Source organism: Physeter macrocephalus, chromosome 9 (assembly GCF_002837175.3).
Source record: "Physeter macrocephalus isolate SW-GA chromosome 9, ASM283717v5, whole genome shotgun sequence".
NCBI classification, from domain to species: domain Eukaryota; kingdom Metazoa; phylum Chordata; class Mammalia; order Artiodactyla; family Physeteridae; genus Physeter; species Physeter macrocephalus.
Window position 1 is genome coordinate 84,348,263 of NC_041222.1, and position 24,974 is coordinate 84,373,236.

General features: G+C 53.8%; 1 protein-coding gene across 1 annotated transcript in view; it reads left to right on the forward strand.

Annotated features, from left to right (window-relative positions):
* PHF2 (PHD finger protein 2) overlaps positions 1 to 24,974 on the forward strand; it is a 94,784-nt gene that overhangs the window by 65,569 nt on the left and 4,241 nt on the right. Inside the window, exons 5-19 of the mRNA XM_024117177.3 lie at positions 5,329 to 5,470; positions 6,290 to 6,476; positions 7,616 to 7,778; positions 8,731 to 8,818; positions 9,263 to 9,369; positions 10,982 to 11,073; positions 12,364 to 12,453; positions 13,019 to 13,378; positions 14,446 to 14,565; positions 15,026 to 15,144; positions 16,996 to 17,174; positions 17,321 to 17,391; positions 18,165 to 18,325; positions 22,585 to 22,859; positions 24,530 to 24,625. Coding sequence (XP_023972945.2) covers positions 5,329 to 5,470; positions 6,290 to 6,476; positions 7,616 to 7,778; positions 8,731 to 8,818; positions 9,263 to 9,369; positions 10,982 to 11,073; positions 12,364 to 12,453; positions 13,019 to 13,378; positions 14,446 to 14,565; positions 15,026 to 15,144; positions 16,996 to 17,174; positions 17,321 to 17,391; positions 18,165 to 18,325; positions 22,585 to 22,859; positions 24,530 to 24,625 — 2,250 coding nt within the window. The remainder of the gene's footprint in view (positions 1 to 5,328; positions 5,471 to 6,289; positions 6,477 to 7,615; positions 7,779 to 8,730; positions 8,819 to 9,262; positions 9,370 to 10,981; positions 11,074 to 12,363; positions 12,454 to 13,018; positions 13,379 to 14,445; positions 14,566 to 15,025; positions 15,145 to 16,995; positions 17,175 to 17,320; positions 17,392 to 18,164; positions 18,326 to 22,584; positions 22,860 to 24,529; positions 24,626 to 24,974) is intronic.

Below are 24,974 nucleotides of genomic sequence, written 5' to 3' on the forward strand. Positions count from 1 at the left end.
TGTCTTTTCTCCATTGTATATCCTTGCCTCCTTTATCAAAGATAAGGTGACCATAGGTGCGTGGGTTTATCTCTGGGCTTTCTGTCCTATTCCATTGATCTATATTTCTGTTTTGGTGCAAGTACTATATTGTCTTGATTACTGTAGCTTTGTAAGATAGTCTGAAGTCAGGGAGTCTGATTTCTCCAGCTCCGTTTTTTTCCCTCAAGACTGCTCTGGCTATTCGGGGTATTTTGTGTCTCCATACAAATTTTAAGATTTTTTGTTCAAGTTCTTTAAAAAAGGCCATTGGTAATTTGATAGAGATTGCACTGAAGCTGTAGATTGTTTTGGGTAGTATAGTCATTTTCACAATATTGATTCTTCCAATCCAAGAACATGGTATATCTCTCCATCTGTTGGTATCATCTTTAATTTCTTTCATCAGTGTCTTATAGTTTTCTGCATACAGGTCTTTTGTCTCCCTAGGTAGGTTTATTCCTAGGTATTTTATTCTTTTTGTTGCAATGGTAAATGGGAGTGTTTCCTTGATTTCTCTTTCAGATTTTTCATCATTAGTGTATAGGAATGCAAGAGATTTCTGTGCATTAATTTTGTATCCTGCAACTTTACCAAATTCATTGATTAGCTGTAGTAGTTTTCTGGTGGCATCTTTAGGATTCTCTATGTACAGTATCATGTCATCTGCAAGCAGTGACAGTTTTATTTCTTCTTTTCCAATTTGTATCCTTTTATTTCTTTTTCTTTGATTGCCGTGGCTAGGACTTCCAAAACTATGTTGAATATTAGTGGTGAGAGTGGACATCCTTGTCTTGTTCTGATCTTAGAGTAAATGCTTTCAGTTTTTCACCATTGAGAATGATGTTTGCTGTGAGTTTGTCATATATGGCCTTTATTAAGTTGAGGTAGGTTCCCTCTGTGCCCACTTTCTGGAGAGTTTTTATCATAAATGGGTATTGAATTTTTTCAAAAGCTTTTTCTGCATCTGTTGAGATGATCATATGATTTTTGTCCTTCAGTTTGTTAATATGGTGTATCACATTGATTGATTTGCGTATATTGAAGAATCCTTGCATTCCTGGGATAAACCCCACTTGATCATGGGGTATGATCCTTTTAATGTGTTGTTGGATGCTGTTTGCTAGTATTTTGTTGAGGATTTTTGTATCTATATTCATCAGCGATATTGGTCTTTAATTTTCTTTTTTTTGGTAGTATCTTTGTCTGGTTTTGGTATCAGGGTGATGGTGGCCTCATACAGTGAGTTTGGGAGTGTTCCCTCCTCTGCAATATTTTGGAAGAGTTGGAGAAGGATGGGTGTTAGCTCTTCTCTAAATGTTTAATAGAATTCACCTGTGAAGCCATCTGGTCCTGGACTTTTCTTTGTTGGAAGATTTTTAATCACAGTTTCAATTTCATTACTTGAGATTGGTCTATTCATATTTCTATTTCTTCCTGGTTCAGTCTTGGAAGGTTTTACCTTTCTGAGAATTTGTCCATTTCTTCCAGGTTGTCCATTTTTTTGGCATAGAGTTGCCTGTAGTAGTCTCTTAGGATGCTTTGTATTTCTGCAGTGTCTGTTGTAACTTCTCCTTTTTCATTTCTAATTTTATTGATTTGAGTCCTCTCCCTCTTTTTCTTGATGAGCCTGGCTATTTCAAAGAACCAGCTTTTAGTTTTATTTATCTTTGCTATTGTTTTCTTTGTTTCTATTTCATTTATTTCTGCTCTGATCTTTCAGATCAGATTTTCAGATTTCTTTCCTTCTACTAACTTTGGGTTTTGTTTGTTCTTCTTTCTCTGGTTCCTTTAGGTGTAAGGTTAGATTGTTTATTTGAGATTTTCCTTGTTTCTTGAGGTAGGCTTGTATAGCTATAGACTTCCCTCTTAAACTGCTTTTGCTGTATCCCATAGGTTTTGGATCATCATGTTTTCATTGTCATTTGTTTCTAGGTAGTTTTTGATTTCCTCTTTGATTTCTTCAGTGACCTCTTGGTTATTTAGTAACATATTGTTTAGCCTCCACGTGTTTGTGTTTTTTACTTTGTTTGGATGATCTGTCCATTGGTGTAAGTGAGGTGTTAAAATTCCCCACTATTATTGTGTTACTGTTGATTTTCTTTTTTATAGCTGTTAGCAGTTGCCTTATGTATTGAGGTGCTCCTATGTTGGGTGCATAAATATTACAATTGTTATATCTTCTTCTTGGATTTATCCCTTGATCATTTTGTAGTGTCCTTCTTTGTCTCTTGTAATAGTCTTTATTTTAAAGTCCATTTTATCTGATAGGAGTATAGCTACTCCAGCTTTCTTTTGATTTCCATCTGCATGGAAATCTTTTTCCATCCCCTCCCTTTCAGTCTGTATGTATCCCTAGGTCTGAAGTGTGTCTCCTGTAGACAGCATATATATGCGTCTTGTTTTTGTATCCATTCAGCATGCCTCTGTCCTTTGGTTGGAGCATTTAATCCATTCACGTCAAAGGTAATTATCGATATGTATGTTCCTATTACCATTTTCTTAATTGTTATGGGTTTGTTTTTGTAGGTCCTTTTCTTCTCTTGTGTTTCCCACTTAGAAAAGTTCCTTTAGCATTTGTTGTAGAGCTGGTTTGGTGGTGCTGAATTCTCTTAGCTTTTGCTTGTCTGTAAAGCTTTTGATTTCTCTGTCAAATCTGAATGAGATCCTTGCTGGGTAGAGTAATCTTGGTTGTCGGTTCTTCCCTTTCATCACTTTAAATATATCATGGCACTCCCTTCTGGCTAGTAGAGTTTCTGCTGAGAAATCAGCTGTTAACCTTATGGGAGTTCCCTTGTATGTTATTTGTCATTTTACCCTTGTTGCTTTCAAAAATTTTTCTTTTTCTTTAATTTTTGTCAATATGATTACTATGTGTCTCAGTGTGTTTCTCTTTGGGTTTATCCTGTCTGGGACTCTCTGCACTTCCTGGACTTGAGTGGCTATGTCCTTCCCCATGTTAGGGAAGTGTTCGACTATAATCGCTTCAAACATTTTCTCAGGTCCTTTCTCTCTCTCTTCTGCTTCTGGGATCGCTATAATGCAAATGTTGTTGTGTTTAATGTTGTCCCAGAGGTCTCTTAGGCTGTCTTCATTTCTTTTCATTCTTGTTTCTTTATTCTGTTCCACGGCAGTGAATTCCACCATTATGTCTTCCAGGTCACTTATCAGTTCTTCTGCCTCAGTTATTCTGCTATTGATTCCTTGTAGTGTATTTTTCATTCAGTTATTATATTGTTCATCTCTGTTTGTTTGTTCTTTAATTCTTCTAGGTCTTTGTTAAACATTTCTTGCATCTTCCCAATCTTTGCCTCCTTTCTTTTTCCAAGGTCCTTGCATCTTCTCGATCTTTGCCTCCATTCTTTTTCCGAGGTCCTGGATCATCTGCACTATCATTATTCTGAATTCTTTTTCTGAAGGTTGCCTATCTCCACTTCATTTAGTTGTTTTTCTGGGGTTTTATCTTGTTCCTTCATCTGGTACATTGCCCTCTGCCTTTTCATCTTGTCTATCTTTCTGTGACTGTGGTTTTTGTTCCACAGGCTGCAGGATTGTAGTTCTTGTTGCTTCTGCTGTCTGCCCTCTGGTGGATGAGGCTATCTAAGAGGCTTGTGCAAGTTTCTTGATGGGAGGGACTGGTCGTGGGTAGAGCTGGGTGTTTCTCTGGTGGGCAGAGCTCAGTAAAACTTTAATCCACTTTTCTGTTCATGGGTGGGTCTGGGTTCCCTCCCTGTTGGTTGTTTGGCCTGAAGCGACCCAACACTGGAGCCTACCGGGCTCTTTGGTGGGGCTATTGGTGGACTCTGGGAGGGCTCACACCAAGGAGTTCTTCCCAGAACTTCTGCTGCCACTGTACTTGTCCTCATGGTGAGCCACATCCACCCCCCGCCTCTGCAGGAGACCCTCCAACACTAGCAGGTAGGTCTGGTTCTGTCTCCAGTGGGGTCACTGCTCCTTCCCCTTGGTCCCGATGCACACCGTACTTTGTGTGTGCCCTCCAAGAGTGGAGTCTCTGTTTTCCCCAGTCCTGTTGAAGTCCTGCAATCAAATCCTGCTAGCCTTCAAAGTCTGATTCTCTAGGAATTCCTCCTCCTATTGCCGGACCCCCAAGTTGGGAAGCCTGACGTGGGGCTCAGAACCTTCACTCCACTGCGTGGACTTCTGTGGTGTAAGTGTTCTCCAGTTTGTGAGTCACACACCCAGCAGTTATGGGATTTGATTTTATTTTGATATTGCCCCTCCTACCATCTCATTGTGGCTTCTCTTTTGTCTTTGGATGTGGGGTACCTTTTTTGGTGAGTTCCAGTGGCTTCCTGCTGGTGATTATTCAGCAGTTAGTTGTGATTCCGGTGCTCTTGCAAGAGGGAGTAAGCGCATGTCTTTCTACTCCGCCATCTTGAACCAATCTCTCTGGAGAATCTTTCATATTTGAGATTTGGGAAGATCTTACATTAGGGATTTGGCTGACAGCGTCCCTGTGGTGTCATTTAACGCATTCTTCTGTCCCTAATAGTTCCTGTAACAGGTGGTTAGAGGTTGCTTAGATTTGTGTTCAAGTTGTTGGCAGGACTCCTTCTTGGGGTAGGGGTGCTGCCACCCACTTCTTTTCAGTGGTCAAGGTAGTGCAGTCTCATCTGTTCACAGAATGCTCCATCAGCCTTTCAGCTCACTGTCTGAGCAGCTGGTGAGGACTGTTGCAAAGGAAGAGTTTGCTAATTCTGTCCTTCTCTCTCTGTCTATTGTGAGTCTTCTGTAAAGAACTTTCCCTTATTAGTTACTTGGTTATCCAGAACTCTATTTCTGTCATCAACAATTTTTACCCTGAACTTTTCCCATCAAGTATAGAAAATGTAGGATAAATGTTTTTCCTTTTATTATCAATTTTCAGAATAATGAGTTGGTGTCCTAGAAATGCAAGAATATTTTTGATTAAAAATTTTTTAAATATAAGTATGTCCATGCATTATTTGGGACATATTTACACTAAAAACATCTTCATTGTTTATGTGAAGTATAAGTTTTTACCTGGTGTCCTGTATTTTTATTTGCTTATCTGGCCACCTTGGCTGAGGCTCATTACTGTGCCACCCCACTGTACCAGGGGGTCTTCATGGCCACCCAAGGGAAGGAGCAGGTAGGGCAGGTGGGGGGAGGGTCAGACGTTAGAGCCTAGAGCCTCAGCATTCAGCCCTCCCTCAGTTGTCTTCTGAGGGTGAGTGAGCATTTCCTCTGCACATCCTGGCCCCCGACCTCACGGAAGGCCACACCATCTTCCCTGGGTGTGCTCACCCTCCCCTGCTGCCTCCCCAGGCCCAGAGCGGAGTGTGGACGTGACAGACGTCACCAAGCAGAAGGACTGCAAGATGAAGCTGAAGGAGTTTGTGGACTATTACTACAGCACCAACCGCAAGCGGGTCCTTAACCTTACCAACCTTGAGTTCTCTGACACCAGGTGAGTGGGGCCAGGGTGGAAGGATGGAGAGGGATACTAGTTTGGAACATGCTGGAGATTTAAGCCTGTTACTGAGGCTGTTGAGGTCAGGGTGGCCTGGCTTATGATTTGTGAACGTCTTGTCCGAGCAGGCATGGCCTTGAAGGCAGAGATGTGCCCAAGGTAGCAAGAACACTGAGACCCCGTTCTCGGCTTGGCTGAAGTGTCACTGCACAGGTGCTGCTGAGCTGGATGTTTTTGATGCAGTATTGCGCATTCTATCCAGGACAGTGACATTTAATAGAATCAAAGGCTGCCTTTGCCTTTTCTTATCTTCCCTGCAGATGAGTTATCTGGTCTGACATGGCCCAGCATGGCAAGGAGTTGCAGGCACCCCTGTTGTCTGCTCTGGAGAGAAGTGGCTTTTCCTTAGGTGTTGACGGGAAGCGCCTGGGCTGTGCATGAGCAATGATATTTACTCTCAGGGCCCCATTGTGCCCAGCGACACTAGCATGAGCCCACCTGACAAGTCTCTTTCCAGTTCTCCAGGAAAGAAGTTGTTTCTGGGGTAGATGGTTCTCAGGCCTTCTCCATGCCTGTCTTTGGGTGAGAGCTCAGTGTTGGATGCCTGCCACAGCCACACCCAGCAGCTGGGCTCATTCTGCCCTCTGTGAACCTCAGTTTGCTCATCTGTAGAATAGGAGCAATGCCATGTAGCCCGAGATGGAGAAATAGGCATGGGACACACATCTCAGAGCACCTTTCCCATCCTGCCCAGCGGGCAAAACAAATGTGCTGACTGTTTCCATCACTGCTGACTGCTCCTGTCCCTGCCCCCAGAATGTCCAGCTTTGTGGAGCCTCCTGACATCGTAAAGAAACTGTCCTGGGTAGAAAACTACTGGCCCGACGACGCACTGTTGGCCAAGCCCAAGGTGACCAAGTACTGCCTGATCTGTGTGAAGGACAGCTACACTGACTTTCACATCGACTCCGGGGGTGCCTCTGCATGGTACCACGTGCTCAAGGTGAGCGCTGGCCTCTGCTCCCCATGTGGGCCCTACGTGGGCCTCAGGGGCAAGACCTGCTCTTGATCAGGCCACTGTCTGCCTGCAGGACCGTTTATAGTCCCCACAGGCCCTAACAGTGGCCAGCATCAGGTGGGATGAGGGACAAGATGTTTCTCCACAGAAGGGACACAGATGTTGGGCCCTTGGGAGGCATGGGGGTTGAGGGGAGCACCTCAGGACCAGAGCAGCACACGTGTGTTGCCTTTTCTAAAGTTTGAGGCTGATGAAGCAATTGGAGGAGGCCCACTGCAGTGGTGACCAAGGGCTCATGTCCAGGGAAGGGAGAGCAGTGCTGGGAAGACTTCCTGGCAGAAGGGATGAGGGAACATGCCCCATTGGGAGGATGAGGCGGTGGGCTGGGGGCTGGGGAGCAAGGCTGCAGTGGCATCTGAGTGGCAGAGAGCTAGGGGACTTCTGGCTGGGGACAGATAGGGAAGCTAGGGGAAAAGGGAGATGTGAAAAAAAACAGAAAAGGAGAACCTAAGCCTTGGGCTCACCACCTTGCCCCGGGTCTCCCCAGACCTGCTAGAGCCCAGGCTAGGGTAGGCAGCTCAGCTTCTGATCCTAGCCCTTTGAGGCCCTGAGCAAGTCCTGCCCCCACGCCCACCCTCAGCCTGTCTGCCTCGTGAGTGAGGACCTCTATATCTCCCTAGTCCAAGTGCAGGGCTGGGCTGGTGCTGGTGCTGGCAGCAGGGCCGTCCTTCCATCTCCAGCTAGGACCCAAGCTACTCTCAAGAGCAGAGCTTTCTTGTAACTCATCAGACAGCAGGTCACAACGTTGTTCCCCTTGGCAGATAGGCATCCATAGTACTGCAGAGATATGGTGTGTGGAGTGGTAGGGTTTGCCCTGAACATGCTGGAGGCGCCAGTGCCTAGAGTCTTCCTAACACGCAGACGTCTGAATTGCACGGCACATGTGGTCCCAGTGTTTCAGGGGAGGAATGATGGGCCTGGGCAGGATGCTGTTGAAGCTAGGACCCATCCCCGGGACATGGTGGGCTCCGTCCCCTCTCAGCATCCTCAGGACATGATGGGCACTGCCCACCCCCAGCATCCCCAGCATATGACAGGCTCTGCCAATGGCCTCTTGTTGGCAGGGGGAGAAGATCTTCTATCTCATCAAGCCAGCTTCGGCCAACATCTCCCTGTATGAGCGCTGGCAGTCGGCCTCAAACCACAGTGAGATGTTCTTTGCTGACCAGGTGGACAAATGCTACAAGTGCACCCTCAAGCAGGGCCAGACGCTCTTCATCCCCTCGGGTGAGTGCCCTGTCCCCATGTTGTGTCTCCCACCTCTGATGTCTGCCAGGGGAGGTCATGCCCTGGCTGTTCCCTGCCTTGCCTTGGGGTCAGTCCTGCTCTGTGGTCACCTCTGGGGTCACCTCGGGGCTATGAGCGCCTGCAGCTTCCAGCCTGGCCGTGCTCGCAGAGGCCAGGCACGTGGGATTGCATGGGGCCCCAAGAGCCCAGCCCAGAGAGCACAGCCACACTGTCAGAGATGGTGTTTGCTGATCTCAACATCTCAAACATATGCAGAAGGAGGAAGCATGACATGAGCAGATAAATGCCCTTTACAGATGTCATGTTGCTTCACCCATAAATATTTCACCGTTTCTGTAAGGTTTCCTTTTAAAAATAACATAATTACAATACTGTCATCACACTTTAAAAATGAACAGTTAACAGTTCCTTAGTATCACCAAATAGCCAGTCAGTGTTCAGATTTTCTAATTGTCATATATGGAGGCCCTCACATTTCCACTGATTTATGTGCCTCTGAGTGCCTCCTGATCTACCCCCTACCCTGTTTCCTGTAATCACAGTTATTTCCCAAAGTCTGTAGGGACAAACCCAGCTCTCCTGGGAGGTGTGGCAACTCTGCCTGTCTCTTTCCACCCCTGTATGTGGAGATCAGGGATGCCAGGCAGCCCGACCCTGGGGTGGGTCTGAGCAACTCCCCTTGGCTCCTGGGCCTCAGTTTCTCTGTCTATACCATACAGGGCTGGATAGAATAGACTGTGAGCTCAGACACAGTCTGTCCTTCTGGGAGGGCCCACCCACTCATTACACGGAAGCCAGGGCCAGAGCACTTTCCTGGGGGCCCGGGTGGATGGGGGCACAGAGGAAGGGCTGGCAGGAGTCAGGCCTGGTAGCTGCCAAGAGCCTGGCATGAGAAAACTGTGAAGAGATAGCCCCATCCCTGTCTCCCCAGGCTGGATTTATGCCACACTTACACCTGTGGACTGCCTGGCCTTCGCGGGACATTTCCTCCACAGCCTGAGCGTGGAGATGCAGATGAGGTAAGGCTACACCTGACTCCCAGGATCTGCTGGGCAGGGTCCCCACCATTGGTGTGATGATACCTCTTCTGAGTCCTGGCTGGGCCTCTGTGTGGTGGGGAGGAAGGAGGAGGGGGGCCATGATCTTACCAGGGCCCCTGAGGTGCCTGGTCACTGGACAGCCTCGGGACTGTAGTGGGTTTGGGGTGAGCTGAAAGGCCGAGCTGCCTTCTCCTTGGGCACTGACCCAGAGCTCTAGAAGCCGCGGCCCATGGGGCTTGCCCGTAATGCAAAGCGCTCATCCTGATGTGGTCCTCTGGTCCACCTCACCGCGTAGGACCCAGAAGGGAGCCCTGAGCGGTCGTGGCCTAGGTGTGGCCTCTGGTCGTAGTGTGGGTTCACCTTCCTTTATCATTGCCTGCTCAGGGCTTAATGCACTGAATAGTTCTTTGCTATGGCTTCCAGAGCATACGAAGTGGAAAGAAGGTTGAAACTGGGCAGCCTGACTCAGTTTCCCAACTTCGAAACTGCCTGCTGGTACATGGGGAAGCACCTGCTGGAGGCGTTCAAAAGTACGTCCCCTGGTCAGCGTCTCAGCCTGCGGCTCTGGACAGTTCGTTTGCGTGCGGAGCTCAGGGACGCCGGGGAGTGGTAACAGTTCTGCCATCATGCAGCAGGGCGGCTGGGCCCTGGGGAACAGGCTGAGCGATGCCTTCATGGGCCCTGAGCAAGTCCCCTTAGCTCACGGGCCTTACTTTCCCTGTCTGTGTGCTGTGGGGCTGGACTGGACTCCTGCCTGCAGGGTCATCTGGTGTTGCAAAAAGAGCACTGGCTGCATGTTCCCAGACCTGGTGTGTGTTCTGCTCGGTTCCTGTGGCCTTGTGTGGTTACTGACAGGGCTCGGTTGGGACATTGAGAGGCCTGGGGGCCTGCCTAGCTACCAGCTGAGGGACCCCTGCAGCATCCCTGCTGTACTGGGGGTGGGTGTGCATGCCAGAGTCCCCCGTGGAAGGCCTGTGGGAGGGGGTGGGCTCCACTGGGTCCATGCCCTCTGTGGGCATGGCCCTCCATCCCAGGCCCTGCCAGGCCATGCCTTCGGGATCAGTGTTTGGCTCCTGGTGGCCAACCCCTGCTCATGTCTCCAGACTTTCTGCAGCCGGGTGAGGGACCCAGGAGGAGCATTTGCTTTCCTGGAGAGCTTCCTTTTTCAGCAGCACCCACCCTTCCCGGAAGCTGCTGTTTTGTGTTCTGATAAGAGCTATGAGTGGAGACCACCGTATCAGGACTCCTTTGCACTTTGGCTCTAATTTGAGATGAGAAAGCTGAAAATGGTTCTTAACCTGGGCTGTCCAAGTTTCAGTGAAATTCTTCCATCACTCTCTAAATTCAAGCCCTGTGCTCCACCCTGGCAGAGCAAGTGCCTTGCCCTAGGGGCCTCTTGCCAGGGAGATGGAATGGGGGTAGTGTGGGTGAGTCACACCCTGGGGACATTGGGACAGCCTGACCAGGGTGACCGCTGACTAGCTGGGCCTCTCTGAGCTGCCCCTGCCTCTCTGCCTCAGGCCTTCCTCTGTGAAGGGGCTGGCAGCTCAGCAGCCCCAGAGCTGAGAGGACCCAGGGATTTGCCACAGGCCAGGCAAATGGTCACCTGGTGGTGTCAGAGTTCGGGGCTGCTCTGCCTCCATGCTGAGCCCTCTGCCTGAAGGGGGAATGCTATGTCACTTTTGTTTGGGGCTGGCTCCCGCTCCCAAGGGTGTGTTTGCGGTGGTGCTTGCCCTGAGCCACCCCAGCGGGAACTGGACCCACTGCCTGGCATCCTTCAGCTATGCAGGGGGCAGTGTGAAGGTGGGAATCAGAAAGCATCTAGGGATGCTTGGTTTGGGGCATGACTGTGGCCCCTCACTGATGCAGGCTGGGGACCAGGTGGAGGGAGGAGCCGGGCCACCTGCATGAGGGGCCTGGTGTGTAGACAATGGGAAGGCCAATCCTGCCCCTTGCAGGGCGTCTTAGGTGGGCGTCCCCTAGGTTCCAAGAGGAACTGTTGGCAGTTGGGCAGGTGGCAGTGGGCAGAGGCCTCTGAAAGGTCTGGCCCTGAGTGTCCCCCACCACTGGGGCTTTAAGTCACCTGCAGGCGGCAGGTGAGAGTGGGCACCCTCCTGAGCAAACCCGTCTATCTTCCTCCAGGTTCTCACAAGTCTGGGAAGCAGCTGCCCCCTCATTTAGTCCAAGGAGCTAAAATTCTCAATGGTGCTTTCAGATCATGGACGAAAAAGCAGGTAGGGATGTGTACTAGGCGTGATCCAGGGCAGAAGGGAGGGTGGCAGGCGAGGAGCCATTCCCAGGGCTTGTCCTTCCTTTGGTGGGAACTAGCATGTGAAAACCAGGTGGGTGCCACCTGGCCAGGTCAGACACCTGTTGGTGGGGGCAGATGCAGGACAGAGCCCTCCATCTAAGGACCTGGCCTGAGGGTGGGGGCTGGGCGGCATGGAGATTCAGTGGGAGGAAATCAGGTGGTGGAGACAGCACTGTGCGAACCTGAAAGGACAGGGAGCAGGGAGAACTCAAGTCAGTGACTGGCTGGATGCTCAGGGCTCTGAAGAGGAGAGTGGAGATGTCCTCTTTGTCCTATTGGCTGTCCCAGGCATCACCTCAGAAGCTGGCTTTGCTCTGTGACTAGGACAGTCCCATGCCCCATGCCCCTCCATCACCCCCCCCCACACACACACCACAGTGGCACTGCCCTTTGCCCCTCATGGCTCCCTTGAAGCAGCATGTCTGGGCCCCACCTCATGCCCCCACTGTAAAGCGTTAGCACCCTCACTAGCATCCATGCAGCAGCTACTTCTAGTGAAGGCTCCAGAGAAGCAGCTTCCAACTTCCTTTGGCATCTTGCCTGGATTGTTGGTACAGAGGGAGGGGAGAGGCCTGATCAGCCTTGGGACTCCCTGTCCACTGCCAAGGGACTCTCTCCCAGTCAGGGGTGCCAGCATAGTCTGAGCAGGTCCCATCAGGCCCGCAGGAGGCCTTGTGGGGGTGGGGAGTCCAGGAGGTGGGGCAGCAGGTACCCTCCTAGAGCCCTCTTTCAGCCACATCTTCTCTTGCCTCAAGGCCTGGAGTAATGCAGGGTGTCCTTCCTACCTCACATCAGCTATGTGGCCAGGAGTGGCCTCGTGCCCAGGAAGAAGGGATGGCCCACATTCACTTCACAGCTGGTGGTGGCCTCAGGCACCCCCTCCTCTCTGGGACTTGTTTGTCCACCTGTAGAGTGGAGTCATGGCAGAGCCTCCTCATTGGGGCAGTGTCTGGCCAGAGTGGGCTAACTCCCTTAGGACTCCATGCAGCCAATCCACACCTTTGGCAGCGCCTGCCCTTGTGCCTGTCGGGACGTCAGTGGGGCCAGAGGTCCTGGGTGGGTAGATGGGGGGACAGCCTGGAGGGACAGAGGGCATGAGTCAGGAACCACAGAAGCTGAGCCTGCTTGGGGCCCCTGTGGGTGGTGGGTGGGTGGGCATCAGTGCCCAGACTCGGCGGCTGACCCGCTGACCCTGTGCGTGGCTGTCCTGCAGGCTTTGGCGGAGCATGAGGATGAGCTACCGGAGCACTTCAAACCATCGCAGCTCATCAAAGACCTCGCCAAAGAGATCCGGCTCAGTGAGGTGGGGCTGACCCTGGGGGTCTGCTGACCTTGGTTGACGGAGGCCTCTGCCTGTCTTCCCTGGGTATCCCTCCAGAGATGGCCATGTGTGAGGCAGCCCCTCCTTTAGCCCTCTGGGGCAGGGTCACCTGCATGATGGCTCTGGACTCCTAGGTCCCGGTGGTAGACTTGCAGTCTTCTGGTGGGAGCCCTGGGAATTAGTGTGGGGTCTCCCTGTAGCTCCCTGTGGGGGTGGAGAAGGACTCTGCAGGGAGGACTTCAGCCCCTTGAGACCCTGCTTGTGTGAGCCTGTCTAGTCCCCACGAAGGAGGTAAAGGGGTCAAGTGGCTGGTGATGTAGATGGATGGCACCCTGCCTCACGGATGGTCTGGGACAGATGTGGATGTGTCACACAAATGGTGTAGATGGATGTGAGCCTGTCACACAGATGGTGTAGGATGAATGTGAGCATGTCACTGATGATGTAGACAGATGCTCCTTTTCTGCTTGAGTGTCTCCCATGGCCTGGGGCTGTGAGACCCTCCTGGCAGGGTGTGGTTGGTCACCTCTCCCTGTCCTTTTCCTAGAATGCCTCCAAGGCCTCCCGACCTGAAGTAACTGCGGCTGTCTCCTCGGACGAGGTCTGTTTTGGGGACCGAGAAAAGGAGGAGCCCCCATCCCCCATTGAGGCCAGCCCTCCTCGGTCCTTCCTGGAGAAAGTGTCCAAAAAAAAGACTCCCAAAACCGTGAAGATGCCCAAGCCGTCCAAAGTTCCCAAGCCCCCAAAGCCCCCCAAGCCTCCCAAATCATTGAAGCTCAAGGACGGAGGCAAGAAGAAAGGGAAGAAGTGCAGGGGCTCGGCTTCACCCACCATCCCCAACCTGGACCTGCTGGAGGCCCACACCAAGGAGGCACTGACCAAGATTGAGCCTCCTAAGAAGGGCAAGGTGGGTGGCCTCACACTCCCCACCTATAGTCAACAGGCCTGCAGACACCTCCGAGGACTAGGCCTGTGGGATGGTGCTGGGACTGCCATGTCCTTATGCTAGAGACCCAGGGCAGCTGGGCTCTGCCCCAACAAGCTTGGTGTAGTGGGCAGCTGGGGAGAGACCCTCACGATGAAGGCAGCAGAGTCTCTGCTGGGTCAGGGTGGCACCACTGCGGGTCATCTGGGGGGACAAGCCGGCTGAGTCTTCCCTGGGGCCCAGACATTGGCTGAGACCTGAAGGTGGGTGAGGCACCAGTGGAGGGCAGTGGGGAGGCAGGGGTGGAGCCGGTTGATGGGGGCAGGTGTCCTTGGGGGCCTGAGCCCCTGTGGCAGTGAGAGAGGCAGGCCTGGCCCTGAGGACCCACCAGTGTGAGTTGAGGGTCTTAGGTGTGGGCTTTGGGGACCATGAGTCCCTGAGACCAGGCCACATTGAGTGATTTCCTGCTACTGGGAGGTCATTGCTCACTTCCCAGGGGGTTTGGTGGCCACCGGAGCTAGTGTTGTAGGGCTTAAGTGGGGGCATATTGGTTTTCCCTTCCTCAAGGCAAAGAGGGTAGATGAATGTATGAATGAATGAATGGATGGAAGGAAGGAAGGAGAGAGGAAGGAAGGAAGAGAGGGAGGAGTAAGAGTAGATGAATGAATGTGTGGGTGAATGGTTTGATGGCTGGATGGGTGGATAGATGGATGGTTGGTGAATGGATGAGTGGATGGGTAGGTGGACGGATGGTTGGGTGGATGGATGGGTAGATAGATGGGTGGTGAGTGGATGGGTGGGTAGATAGGTAGATAGTGGATAAATGGATGGGTGGGTGGATGGATGGATGGTTAGTTGGATGGGTGGGTGGATGGTTGGATGGTTAGTTGGATGGGTGGGTGGGTAGATTGATTGACGGATTAGCTGATGCATGTAGGCCAGCAGGAGGCAGGGACTCTGTGCTGTGTGGTTCTCACTTTGTACTGTAGCTTGATGGAGCCCTGCTGCCCACCCATGTCTGCTACCAGATAATGGCTAGTATTTTCTAGGCCACAAAGAATGTCCTGAGTGTGCCCAACAAGGAGGTTATCAGCACGCAGAACGATGTGGAGAGGTTGGAAATCCGCGAGCAGACTAAGAGCAAGTCGGAGGCCAAGTGGAAGTACAAGGTGAGATGTGTGTGTACAGGTATGCTGGTGAGTGAATCTACCCTCAGGGAGGACTGTGTTAGTGAAAGAAGGTGGTGTGTGAGGCAAGTGTGGGCTTGGTGGTGTGTGTGTGTGCCTGTAGGGTATGTCAGGTGTGTGTCTGCCTGTCCGCAGGTGGGCAGTGCCGTGAAGGTCTTTGAGGGTCTGGGTGTGCACGTGGCTTCCATGGAGGTACCTTCTGAGGGATTGGCATGGGCACATCTCGGCCTAAGAGCATGGATGGCGTTGCCCTTTGTGGCCTGCCCTGGTTCAAGCTCACACTCCCTGGAGCTGGGCAGCATCCGAGGGCAGGTCCTGTGGGCCTGGGGCTGCAGTGGGTCCCCAGGTGACATGTCAGAGGGAGGAGGCTGCCCAGTCCAGCTGCCTCTGCCCACTGGGTGCCTGTGTGGGGCTCAGAGATGGTGCTGGGTTTGCTTTTCAGAACAGCAAACCCGACTCCCTACTGAAGATGGAGGAAGAGCAGAAGTTGGAGAAGTCTCCTCTGTCAGGGAACAAGGACAACAAGTTCTCATTTTCTTTCTCCAACAAGAAACTGCTAGGGTACGTGAGTGCTCGTGCCAGGAGGGGTTGGTTGCACATGTGCCACATGCCACACACACACACCCTGAACACCGCCCCCCCACATCACACACACACACATCCCCTGCTTGTGCACACATGACACACACATACACCCTCCTGGAGGGCTCCGCGGTGAGCCCCCCTTCTGAGCTGGCTGCTGTTGCTCGGCACACCCCTCATGAGGGCCTCCAGGCAGACTCCCTTCCTGCCTCCTAAGCCAAAAAGCTCGGGTAGGTGGGGAGGGGGCAGTGGTGTGCGCCAGCAAGGAGTAGGAGAGTGTGATCGGGCAGATATTAGCCGAGTGGCTGTCCTGGGCTGGCACAGAGGACATGGTGGGGGTCAGGATCTTGGCCTTGGAGTCTAGAGGCCAGGGAGGGGCTGGTATGAATCCAACACTCTCAAATCCATCTAAAATTATGGCTGTGATTGGGGCCATGGAAGAAGGATTTGTGGGGCCTGGGTTGCTGTGGAGTCCTTGTGTGTCCAAGGGAGTTGGTGGGAGGGCTTCCTGGAGGAGATGGCACTGAGCTGAGAGATGGGGGCACCTAGCCTGGGAGGGTATGTGTGTGTGAGCTGGTGTGTCCGGGTTCTGGACTGTATAAGGGGTCTCCATCTGCTGACCAGTGTGGTGGGCTGGCCAGATGGGAGGTTGGTGGGCCAGACACCCTGTGCCCACCAAGAAGCCCCTCGGTGGCTTCGGTCCCACACCCAGTTGTATGCTGAATCCAAAGTCCAGGGTGGGTGCCCAGCAATCAGGAAGCAGGCACGTCCCAGTGGGAATGGGGCCACTTTTCTGCTGTAAGCCTGAGTTTTCTCATCTGCAAGATGGGGGGAGTAGGCCATTTTTAGGTGGTGGGGGAACAGAGCTGGTCAGCATCTTGTGCTCTTGAAGAGCCTGGTACAAGTGGGCCCGTTATTCCCAAGAGCTCACGGCAATGTGCCAAGGCTGCTTGGTGAGCAGGTGGGTTGGGTCTGATCTGCAGGGGCCCGGTTGCCCTGACTTCATGGCCCTGAGCACATCCTTGATTTGTCTGAAGCTCAGCTGCTAGGTCCTGGGGAGCTTTTGCACTGCATCAACTCTATGACTGACTGACTGACTGCGCTAGAGTTTAGAAATGGAGGGGAGAAAGGGAGACATGATTCTATAACTATGTCACACCTGTGTGTATGTACATGGGTGTGTGTGTACATGTGTGTGTTGTGTTATGTAGCTCATGACTACACCCAGCAGGGCTCACTGCCAGCCGTCCTCTGTGTTTCCATTGCTGGGAATCAGCTGTACCTGCTGGGAATTGCAGATGCCTGTGCCCTACCTGCTGTCCCCTCTGCTGAGTGTGTGCTTGTGCCCTCAGCCAACAGGGAGACAGAGGCTGGAGCATTGGACTCTCCTTGTTTGCAGTAGCCCTGTCTTGCCCCAGAAGAGAGATAAGTTGTGTGATGATACTTTTTAGACTATTGTGTCTACACCTCGGCCCTGAAATTATTTTTCTAGAATAGCTATGTAGAAAACCCAGGCCAGTTGGCACTGGCTCCATCTGACACTGGGCTTGTATCAGGCCCCAGAGCAGCCTGAAAGAAGGCATGCTCATCCGTTGGCTAGGGGGAGGGGGCAGTGAGGGGCACAACCTTAAATAGCCCAAGAAAGGGCCAGGCATATACCCTGTGGGTTGTGTGCTGTCTTCACTGGGGTCACGACATTGGAGAGGAGGCTGTGGGGTTGAGAAGGGTCCAGCCTGGCTGTTGGTCCTCCAAGGCCTGTGGGGGGTGGTGCTGGGGGCACTAGCCAGGCTGTGCGGATGTCCACTGACCGGCCCACTTCTGCCGCCCCAGCTCCAAGGCCCTCAAGCCACAGCCAGGCCCAGGGGTGTTTGGAGCCTTGCAGAACTTCAAGGAGGACAAGCCCCAGCCAGTGCGGGATGAGTATGAGTACGTGTCGGATGACGGGGAGCTCAAGATTGACGAATTTCCTATTAGGAGGAAGAAAAATGCTCCGAAGAGGGACTTGTCCTGTGAGTTGGGGGGACATGGGGAGGGGGCAGGCCCAGCCCCATAAAGGCCATCTCAGGCATGTGGAGTGGGTATCGGGTGTGACTGGACCAGAGTCCCCCTCTGCTCCTCCAAAACTGCTGCTGACTCCCATATGCTCTGCTTTCAGTTTTACTGGACAAGAAGGAGCCGCTGCCCACGCCCATTATGAAGCCAAAGCTGGACTCGGCTCTCTACAAGGTAAGCGAGTGCCTTCTGGGTGACTGAGCTTTCTGGGTGGAGTGCAGAGGGGGATGTTTTCCTGAGGAGGCTGGCTGGGCTCCAGATGTGGAGCTCTGAGCCCCGGGACCCTGCACAAAGGGACAAAAGCAGATGCGGGACTTGTGGAAGGTCTGCAGGTCTCTATAAGTGGTGGGGCCTTGGGAGCTGCGCTCCGTAGTCAGATCCACCGTGAAGATAATGCATCTCCTTGATGCCAGAGGACTGGGGTACAGGGAGTAGCAGGCCAGGCCTGCTGTGGGTTGGGTCTTGCGCTAAATGTGTGGGGGTTAAGTTAGATGTCCTCCAAGGCCATGCATGTCCAACCCAGGATGCGATGGCTGTCTCCAAGGAAGCCAGGTTCCCTGTTGGGGTCATACCTTGCCTGCAGAGCCCAAGGTGTCCCTGCAGAGCCACTTGCCAGGGGCTATTAACTGGTGTCCCTCAGGTGCAGGCACACCGCCTGTTCCCAGTCCAACCACGCTGACTTCTCTTGTATCTGTGTTCAATATTGGGGTCTCATGTAAGGTCCTGTGAACCAAGGTTCACCTGGGGAAATGGTGCAGGCGGGGCTCCAAGATCCCAGCGCAAAGCTCTGGCACCTGTGCCCTGCTCTGTGTGTCTGGTCAGCCAGCCCCATGGTGCTCATTACAAGGACAGGCTCTTTAAAAACCTCTTTTTCTCACTGAAGGGAAACAGTAGTCCCTACCCCTACCCCCAAGTCCTTTTCCGACTGGCTACTGTCCCCACAGCAGAGTGATGACTCCTCTGATGAGGGTTCGCTGCACATAGACACGGACACTAAGCCCGCCCGCAATGCCAAAGTGAAGAAGGATGGCGGGGGTTCGGCTGCGGGCATCTTGGACCTGCTGCAGGCCAGCGAGGAGGTCGGCGCGCTAGAGTACAACCCCAACAGGTAGGCCCGGTGCCCACGGGGAACTTGGGGAAGTGGGTGCTTCCACAGAGGTGGGCCGAGCAGGGCTCCGTCAGCCCACGTCCCAGAGGCCAGGCGGCCAGAGCAGGACCCTTGCCTGGCAGAGGTGGTGCCAGGTGGCCAGAGAGGTGAGCGGGGGCTGGCTGTGCAGGTCCTGTGTGTTGCAGAGCTCCTGAGCGAGGGCGCAGAGCTCTGAGGATGGATGCTTCTAGATGCTAGATGGGGAGGCAGCTGAGAAGTAGCTCCACATTGGGGCCATGGAGGGAGGAGTCTGTGGGGCCACCATACCTCTAGGTGCCTGTGGGGAAGCAGGGCCAGGCCGGGCACCTGGAGGGTGTCAGGGTTGTTCCAGGCCAGGATGCCCAGCTGTCTCTGTCTCATCACTTCCTGAATGCCATAAAAATAACATAAGAAAAATTCCACAGTGTGTGCCCAGTGTCGGGGTCAAGGGCATTTAATGGGCCTCTCTGGGACCCCAAGCTGGCTTCCCTGCAGAGCCCTTATCTGCGGCAAGGGAGATGATGGCTTCAGAGCTCGGGGACGTGAGAGCCCACTCCCTGAGGAGGGGCTGGATCGGCCAGGGGTCCCAGATTCCCACACCAGCTGGGGGGTGTGTGGGATCCAAGCCACGCTGTCCTTGAGACCTGTGTGCATCCAGATGTGCGGCCTCAGGAGCCTACTCGCTGCTGGTGTATATGCTGTTCTTTCCTGGAGGCCCTGAGATTCTGGGCAGTCGGGCAGGCCAGGACATGTGTCTGCTCAGCTCAGGTGGTCTTCCCTACCTAGGCCTGCCCAATTGCAATCCTTTGATTTGAGAGAAATAGATTAATCCTCTTTGGGTTTTGCATTGGTGGAAGGCCACCGGGCTTGTTTTTCTCATGGTGGTCCCAGTTAAATTCTCTTTTGATCCCAATTAACTTTTATTTTTATGCATCATGGCCATTTTTGTTTTTCACATGGAATTTCTACAAGCACCACAGACAGACAACCAAGGGATCAGGGCCTGCGCCCTCTGTAGCCTCCCCATTCTGGGGACCTCAGCCACCATGGTGGGGGGTGGCTCCCCTCCTAGTCCTCGAGCCAGCAGGAAGTCCTGCTGCACTGATGGGGAAACTGAGGCTCAGAGAGCTTAGGTGACTTGCTCAAGGTCGCACCGCCAGGAAGTGGCAGAGGCAGGGCCAGAATCTCCATCTGCTGATAATGGAACCCAAGCGTGGGGGTCCTGGAATGTTAACCATGCTGGGCGGTGACATCCAGCCAGGAGGGACTTGGCTTGAGGAAGTCAGGGCTCATGTGACCTGCTCGGGTTTCACTTGGTCCTCCAGATCTGCACTTCACCCGTCCCCCTCTGCCTCTGAGTCTGTGCTTCCAGAATCGAGGTCCAGGGGCTACACGAGCCCGTGGAGGCAGCATGTCAGCCCCGTCTTAGACAGTGGGACTCCGGGAGGCAGATTAGGGCTTGATTGAAAAGCGTTCTTGCTAAATCAAATGGTTGTATTTTCTTTCATAAATTACCATTATTTGTGCAGTGTTATGCTCACAGACAGCCATAGGCGCCTTCTCTCATGGGAGTGGAGTGTATGGCTGGAGGCTTCTACAGAGCTGTGGGGTGCAGATTTCCTGTTCAGCATTAAGTGGTTTCTGTAGATGAGCAAACCTAAGCCCCTCACTGAAGAGATGCCCTGTGTCCTTTGCAGTGGTGGGAGGTACCCTGACCTGAGGCACTTTTCCAGGAGGAGAAGTCTGGCTGTGAACCCCCTTTTCCTGGAAGGTGCTGGTGCCCGGGCTGGCCCCTCACCTCTTTGGAGGTGCCTTTCTTCTGGGAAGGCTATGGCTAGCTGGCTCCTCAGTGACCGGTTACGCTCAGACCCTGGAGAAGTGCCCTACACACCCTGGGTCCCCCATGAGTTCCAGGGAGAGGCACCCCTGGGATGAGGGCCAATGGGGCTGGTGCCAGAACTCTGCATGGAGCTGGGACACAGGTGCTGCAGCTTGGGCTCCTGACTGAACCTGGACGCAGCCTGCTGGGAGGAGGGCAGCCAGTTTGAGGATGCGCTGTGAACTGCTCTGTAGGCACATATGTATGTGCTCACACATGCCTGCACACGTGCATGTGTGCCTGCTGGGGCTGGGTCTCCTCGGCTGCCGCAGGCAGTTCCTTTCCCAAGTCTCCCATTTGGAGTGTAGGTCAGTGCTTGATGGTCCATTTGCTCTGTTTTAAGTATTTGCTGTTTGGAAAAAGCCAGCTGAAGAAAATGGAGGAAAATATGTTAATTTCTTGTGGATGGTTTGCTTAGTGTTTACTGCCTGGGGGTGAGGGAAAGAGAGGATTTGGTATGATAATTGGAGGATTAAGGTATTATTTTCCATGTGCACTAGTTAGACTTTGCTCCTTGATTCTCCGGCCCGTGGACAGCCTGCAGCCCTGGGCTCCAAGGCCCCTCCCTCTTAGGTTGCAGCCGAGCTGGGCTGGGACCATGAGGTCCAGATGGCATAGGCAGGCGGCTGGCTTCCATGTTGGCTCCCGGAGGACCCTCATGGTGAGTGTCCCGGCCCCCACCCTCCCATCCCTGCAGGAAGCCAGGTGTTTGTCTGGGCCATGAATGAGGCTGGGTGAGGGTGCCTGAGACCTTCAGGGTGAGCTTGGAAGGGCCTCATTCATAGAGTACTGGAGAGCCTGGCAGAGGATGGGGGGCCAGCTATCAGCTCTTACTGGCTCTAGTGCTGGGTCGGGGGCCTGTCCCTGCTCAGAAAGCATCAGCGATGATGTACAACAATGATATTACCGCTACCAAACGCCATGTACTCTTGGCTGGGTCTGGGTAGCCCTTTGCCGTCATGGCATGGGACAGTGGGGGTCGGGGGGGATGCTGGGGCAGGTGGAGAGCCTGGTGGAAGGCTCCCGACTCTCCATGGCGGTCTGACCATACTTGATTTTTCCCATTGTTTGTGGCTTTGGAGCCGTAATCCATTTGCTTCCAGCAAAACCCCAAAACACTGGGGTCCAGTGTGTCTCGGGCAGGGCTTTGGGAAGTGGTATTCGTGGAGGGCTGCCTAGAGAGGCGCCTGTCCGTCTCCTCCTCCTGGCTTGGGACAGAGTCCTTGGCCTGGAGCCCAGCAGTACCCCTCACAGGATGGCTTTTGTCCAAGCTTGCCTCGGTGGGCCCCCAGGACCACAGGGGACCACCCTCTGTGTCTGTGTTTCCTGGGGCCAGCTCCATCTCCCTGCACCCTCCAGCCTCAATCTTGGGAACCTTATTTCTGAGCAGGGACTCCTTCTTGTTCTAATGTCTTACTAAACATGCTTCAAATACTTCTCGGAAGTGGAGGAGGGAGCAGGGACCATGCAGAACCACCAGGGGCCCATGTGGACTGGCACTTTTGGGTGCTGCTTCTGGGTCTGGCAGCCCTGCAGGTGGGTCCATCCCCTGGGGGCACATGGGGCAGGCAGGAGGGGGCCTGGATGTCAGACACGCAGGGCGGGCCCGCTGCTGGGCCTCCTGGGCCTCCTGGGTCTGTGACCAGGGAGGAGGGCTAAGCAGTGCCCCACTCCAGGTCCTGCTTCCTAGGGTCCCAGGGAGCAATGAGAGGTATGACCAGGCTCCCCAGAGGCCGGGGTGGGCCATCCTGACCCAGGTGGACAAAAGCCTGGGGTGATGGGCAAGGGTGAGGGTCTGGGTGCTGGTGCACGTGCAGTCATGCAAAGATGGTGTGGGTCACCTGGGGCGATCGAGTGCCATGGGAGGGAGAGGGCTGTGCTGCCCCATCTCAGGTACCGGATGGGAGGATGCCCTTGAAGACATGGGGGAGGGAGCGCTTGGGGCTGGGGCTGAGCGCAGGAGTCGACGGTGGGTGGAGGTGTGCACAAAACCAGCTGGGGTGGAAGAGGGAGGGAGGGGGGTGGCCTGGTCCTTGGGGGAGTCTGCTTGTTGACTTCATGGTAGGAGAGATCAGGAGCAATGGCTCCTTTGTCTCCCACCTTCTACCCCTCTGCCCCTCTTCATCCCCTCCCTCCACATCCTCCTCCCTCTCTTCTCTCTTTATGCCCCTCTCTGTCCCAAGGCCTCCAGCCCTCCTTTGGTGTTGGGGGGTGGGAACAGAGGGTAGGGGAAGGGGATAGCTGGCTCTTTCCATGGGGGAGTTATCAGCTACCACTGTCCTCCACCCCACACCCTCTGCTGGCTGCTGAGTGGGAGGATGTGTGGGCCACGGGCTGAGTGCCTGTCTCTCTGTGCCTCCAGCCAGCCCCCCGCCTCCCCCAGCACACAGGAAGCCATTCAGGGAATGCTGTCCATGGCCAACCTGCAGGCCTCCGACTCCTGCCTGCAGACCACATGGGGTGCTGGCCAGGCCAAGGGCAGCTCGCTGGCAGCCCATGGCACCCGGAAGAATGGGGCTGGTGGTAAGAGCGCAGGCAAGAGGCTGCTGAAGAGGGCGGCCAAGAACAGTGTGGACCTGGATGATTACGAGGAGGAGCAGGACCACCTGGACGCCTGCTTCAAGGACTCGGACTATGGTGAGCACCGCTGTGCGGGGAGGGGTGCTAAACCTGGGGGCTGGGAGCCAGGCCCTCTCATGGATGTAATTCACAGACCTTAAAAGTCACCCTTTAAAAGCGTGCAACTCAGTGGTGCTTAGTGTATTTAGAGGGATGTGCGTGCCACCATAATCACACCCAGTTTGACAACGTTTCATCATCCAGAAAGGAAACCCTTCCCTGTACCTGTTAAGAGTCAGTACCTCTCCTCTGGCCCCTGGCAACCACTGATTTATGCTGCCTCATAGATATTCCTAATCAGGATGTGTCACGTGAACAGAATTGCACAGTGCTGGGTCTTCGGTGCCTGGCTTCCTTCATTAGCATACTCGTCAGGCTTCATCCATGATGTAGCACATGTCAGCTCTTTGTTCCTTTTGATGGCTGAATAATATTCCACCACGTGGACACACCACGTTTGTTTATCCCTTTATCCATCCACAGGCACTTGGATGGCTTCCACCTTTTGGCAGTTGTGAACAGTGCTGCTGTGAATGTTGGTGTGCAGGGAGTTTTGTATGGCCTATGTCTATGGTGCTCCTGTGGTGTATACCTGGGTCACTGCCTGTTTCACCTTCTGAGAACCTGCCCGACTATTCTCCACGTGGCTATACCATTTCGGACACGTTGAGACCGTGTCCATCCTATGTCTGTGTAGACAGAGAAACCGAGGCCCAGAGTGGCTTTGTGGCCTGAGTCTGAGGTGGGCAGTGAGTTGGTGTCTGGGCCATAGCTGTGGCCTCTTCCCAGGGGCATGGCCCCTCGGCTCCCACAACAGCCCTTCCTTCCAGGCCTGGCGCTTTGGGTTCCAACGGGATCTGAAGGAGCTGCTGTTGGCCGCCTGGGAGGGGACTCGGAGCGAGGACCTGTCTCCATGCCTCAGCCCATTGCCCATAGATGTCCCAGCCCTCGCAGGGTGCGGTGTGCTCCTCAGGGCCAGGGCCGCGCTGGCCCCCATGGTGCAAGGCCTGTTTTCAGTTCAGTCCTGATGGTCTGAGGGCAGTGTATTTGTCCTGGAGACCCTGTCCCTGGAGAGCCCTCCCGTGGTGAGACTGGACCTGCCCTATCTGGTGGACACTTTCAGACCTCACTGAGGGGCCTGCCGTGGTCTGACAGATCAACAGCGGAGTGAACTCCATTTTCTGGGCACCATTTTCTGGGTTTGGGTGTCACAAGCCTTGGAAGTTGAACCTGTAATGGGAGGAGGTACCCAGTGAGTCACCCAGGGCTGCTGTGTGGGTCTCCTTCCTCCAGAGACTTGCTGAGGTGAGCCTGGGGTCCTTCAGAGCCACCCAGCTCCGTGGACATCAGATGTTTTCTTCTCTGATAGCAGCAGAGGAGACATTTTGAGAATTGGGCATTCAAGTGGGTGCGGTGGCCAGGCTGGGGTAAGAACAGCTGGTCAGGTGGCCATGGAGGCTGGATGGAGCCCCTTGTCTGGCCCTCTCTGGACCTTAAGGGGGCCTGGGCTTGACAATTTCAGAGGCCACCTGTGCCTATGTGTGTGGCAGCCACACCAGGAGGGCTGGTGCTCTGCAGCCTGGGGACAGCCTGGGGGATGCCGGTCATAAGCTCTGCCAGTAGCCTGCAGCAGCCACCCTCCTGTGGCCACACCAGCAGCCCAGCCCTTCTCCCCTTTGCCCCTCTAGTTTACCCCTCCCTGGAGTCGGATGAGGACAGTCCTGTTTTCAAGTCCCGGTCCAAGAAGAGGAAAGGCTCGGATGATGCTCCCTACAGCCCGACAGGTAGTGCTGGGGGCTGGAAGGGGAGCTCCATCCACACTGAATGCCAGCAGCCATGTTCCACACCCACTAGCTCTGTGCGGGGCTCAGACGGGGTGTCACTTGCCTGCAGGAGCCTGATTGGGGTTCCACTTCTTTCTCCTGGGACCTCAGCCCAGGTGCTTTTGCAAGCTCACCCAAAGACATCCCAGCTCCTGCCGGTAGGGCAGTGCGGTGTCCCTGTCTTGAGGTGGGCCTCTGCCTAGTTTCTCGTCAATGAACAGCCCTGGGAGGGTCACGTTTGCACCTGGCCCCCCATCATGGCAGCCAGCGGGGTGGGGTCTGGTTCACCTAGCACGTGACTTCCCTCCTG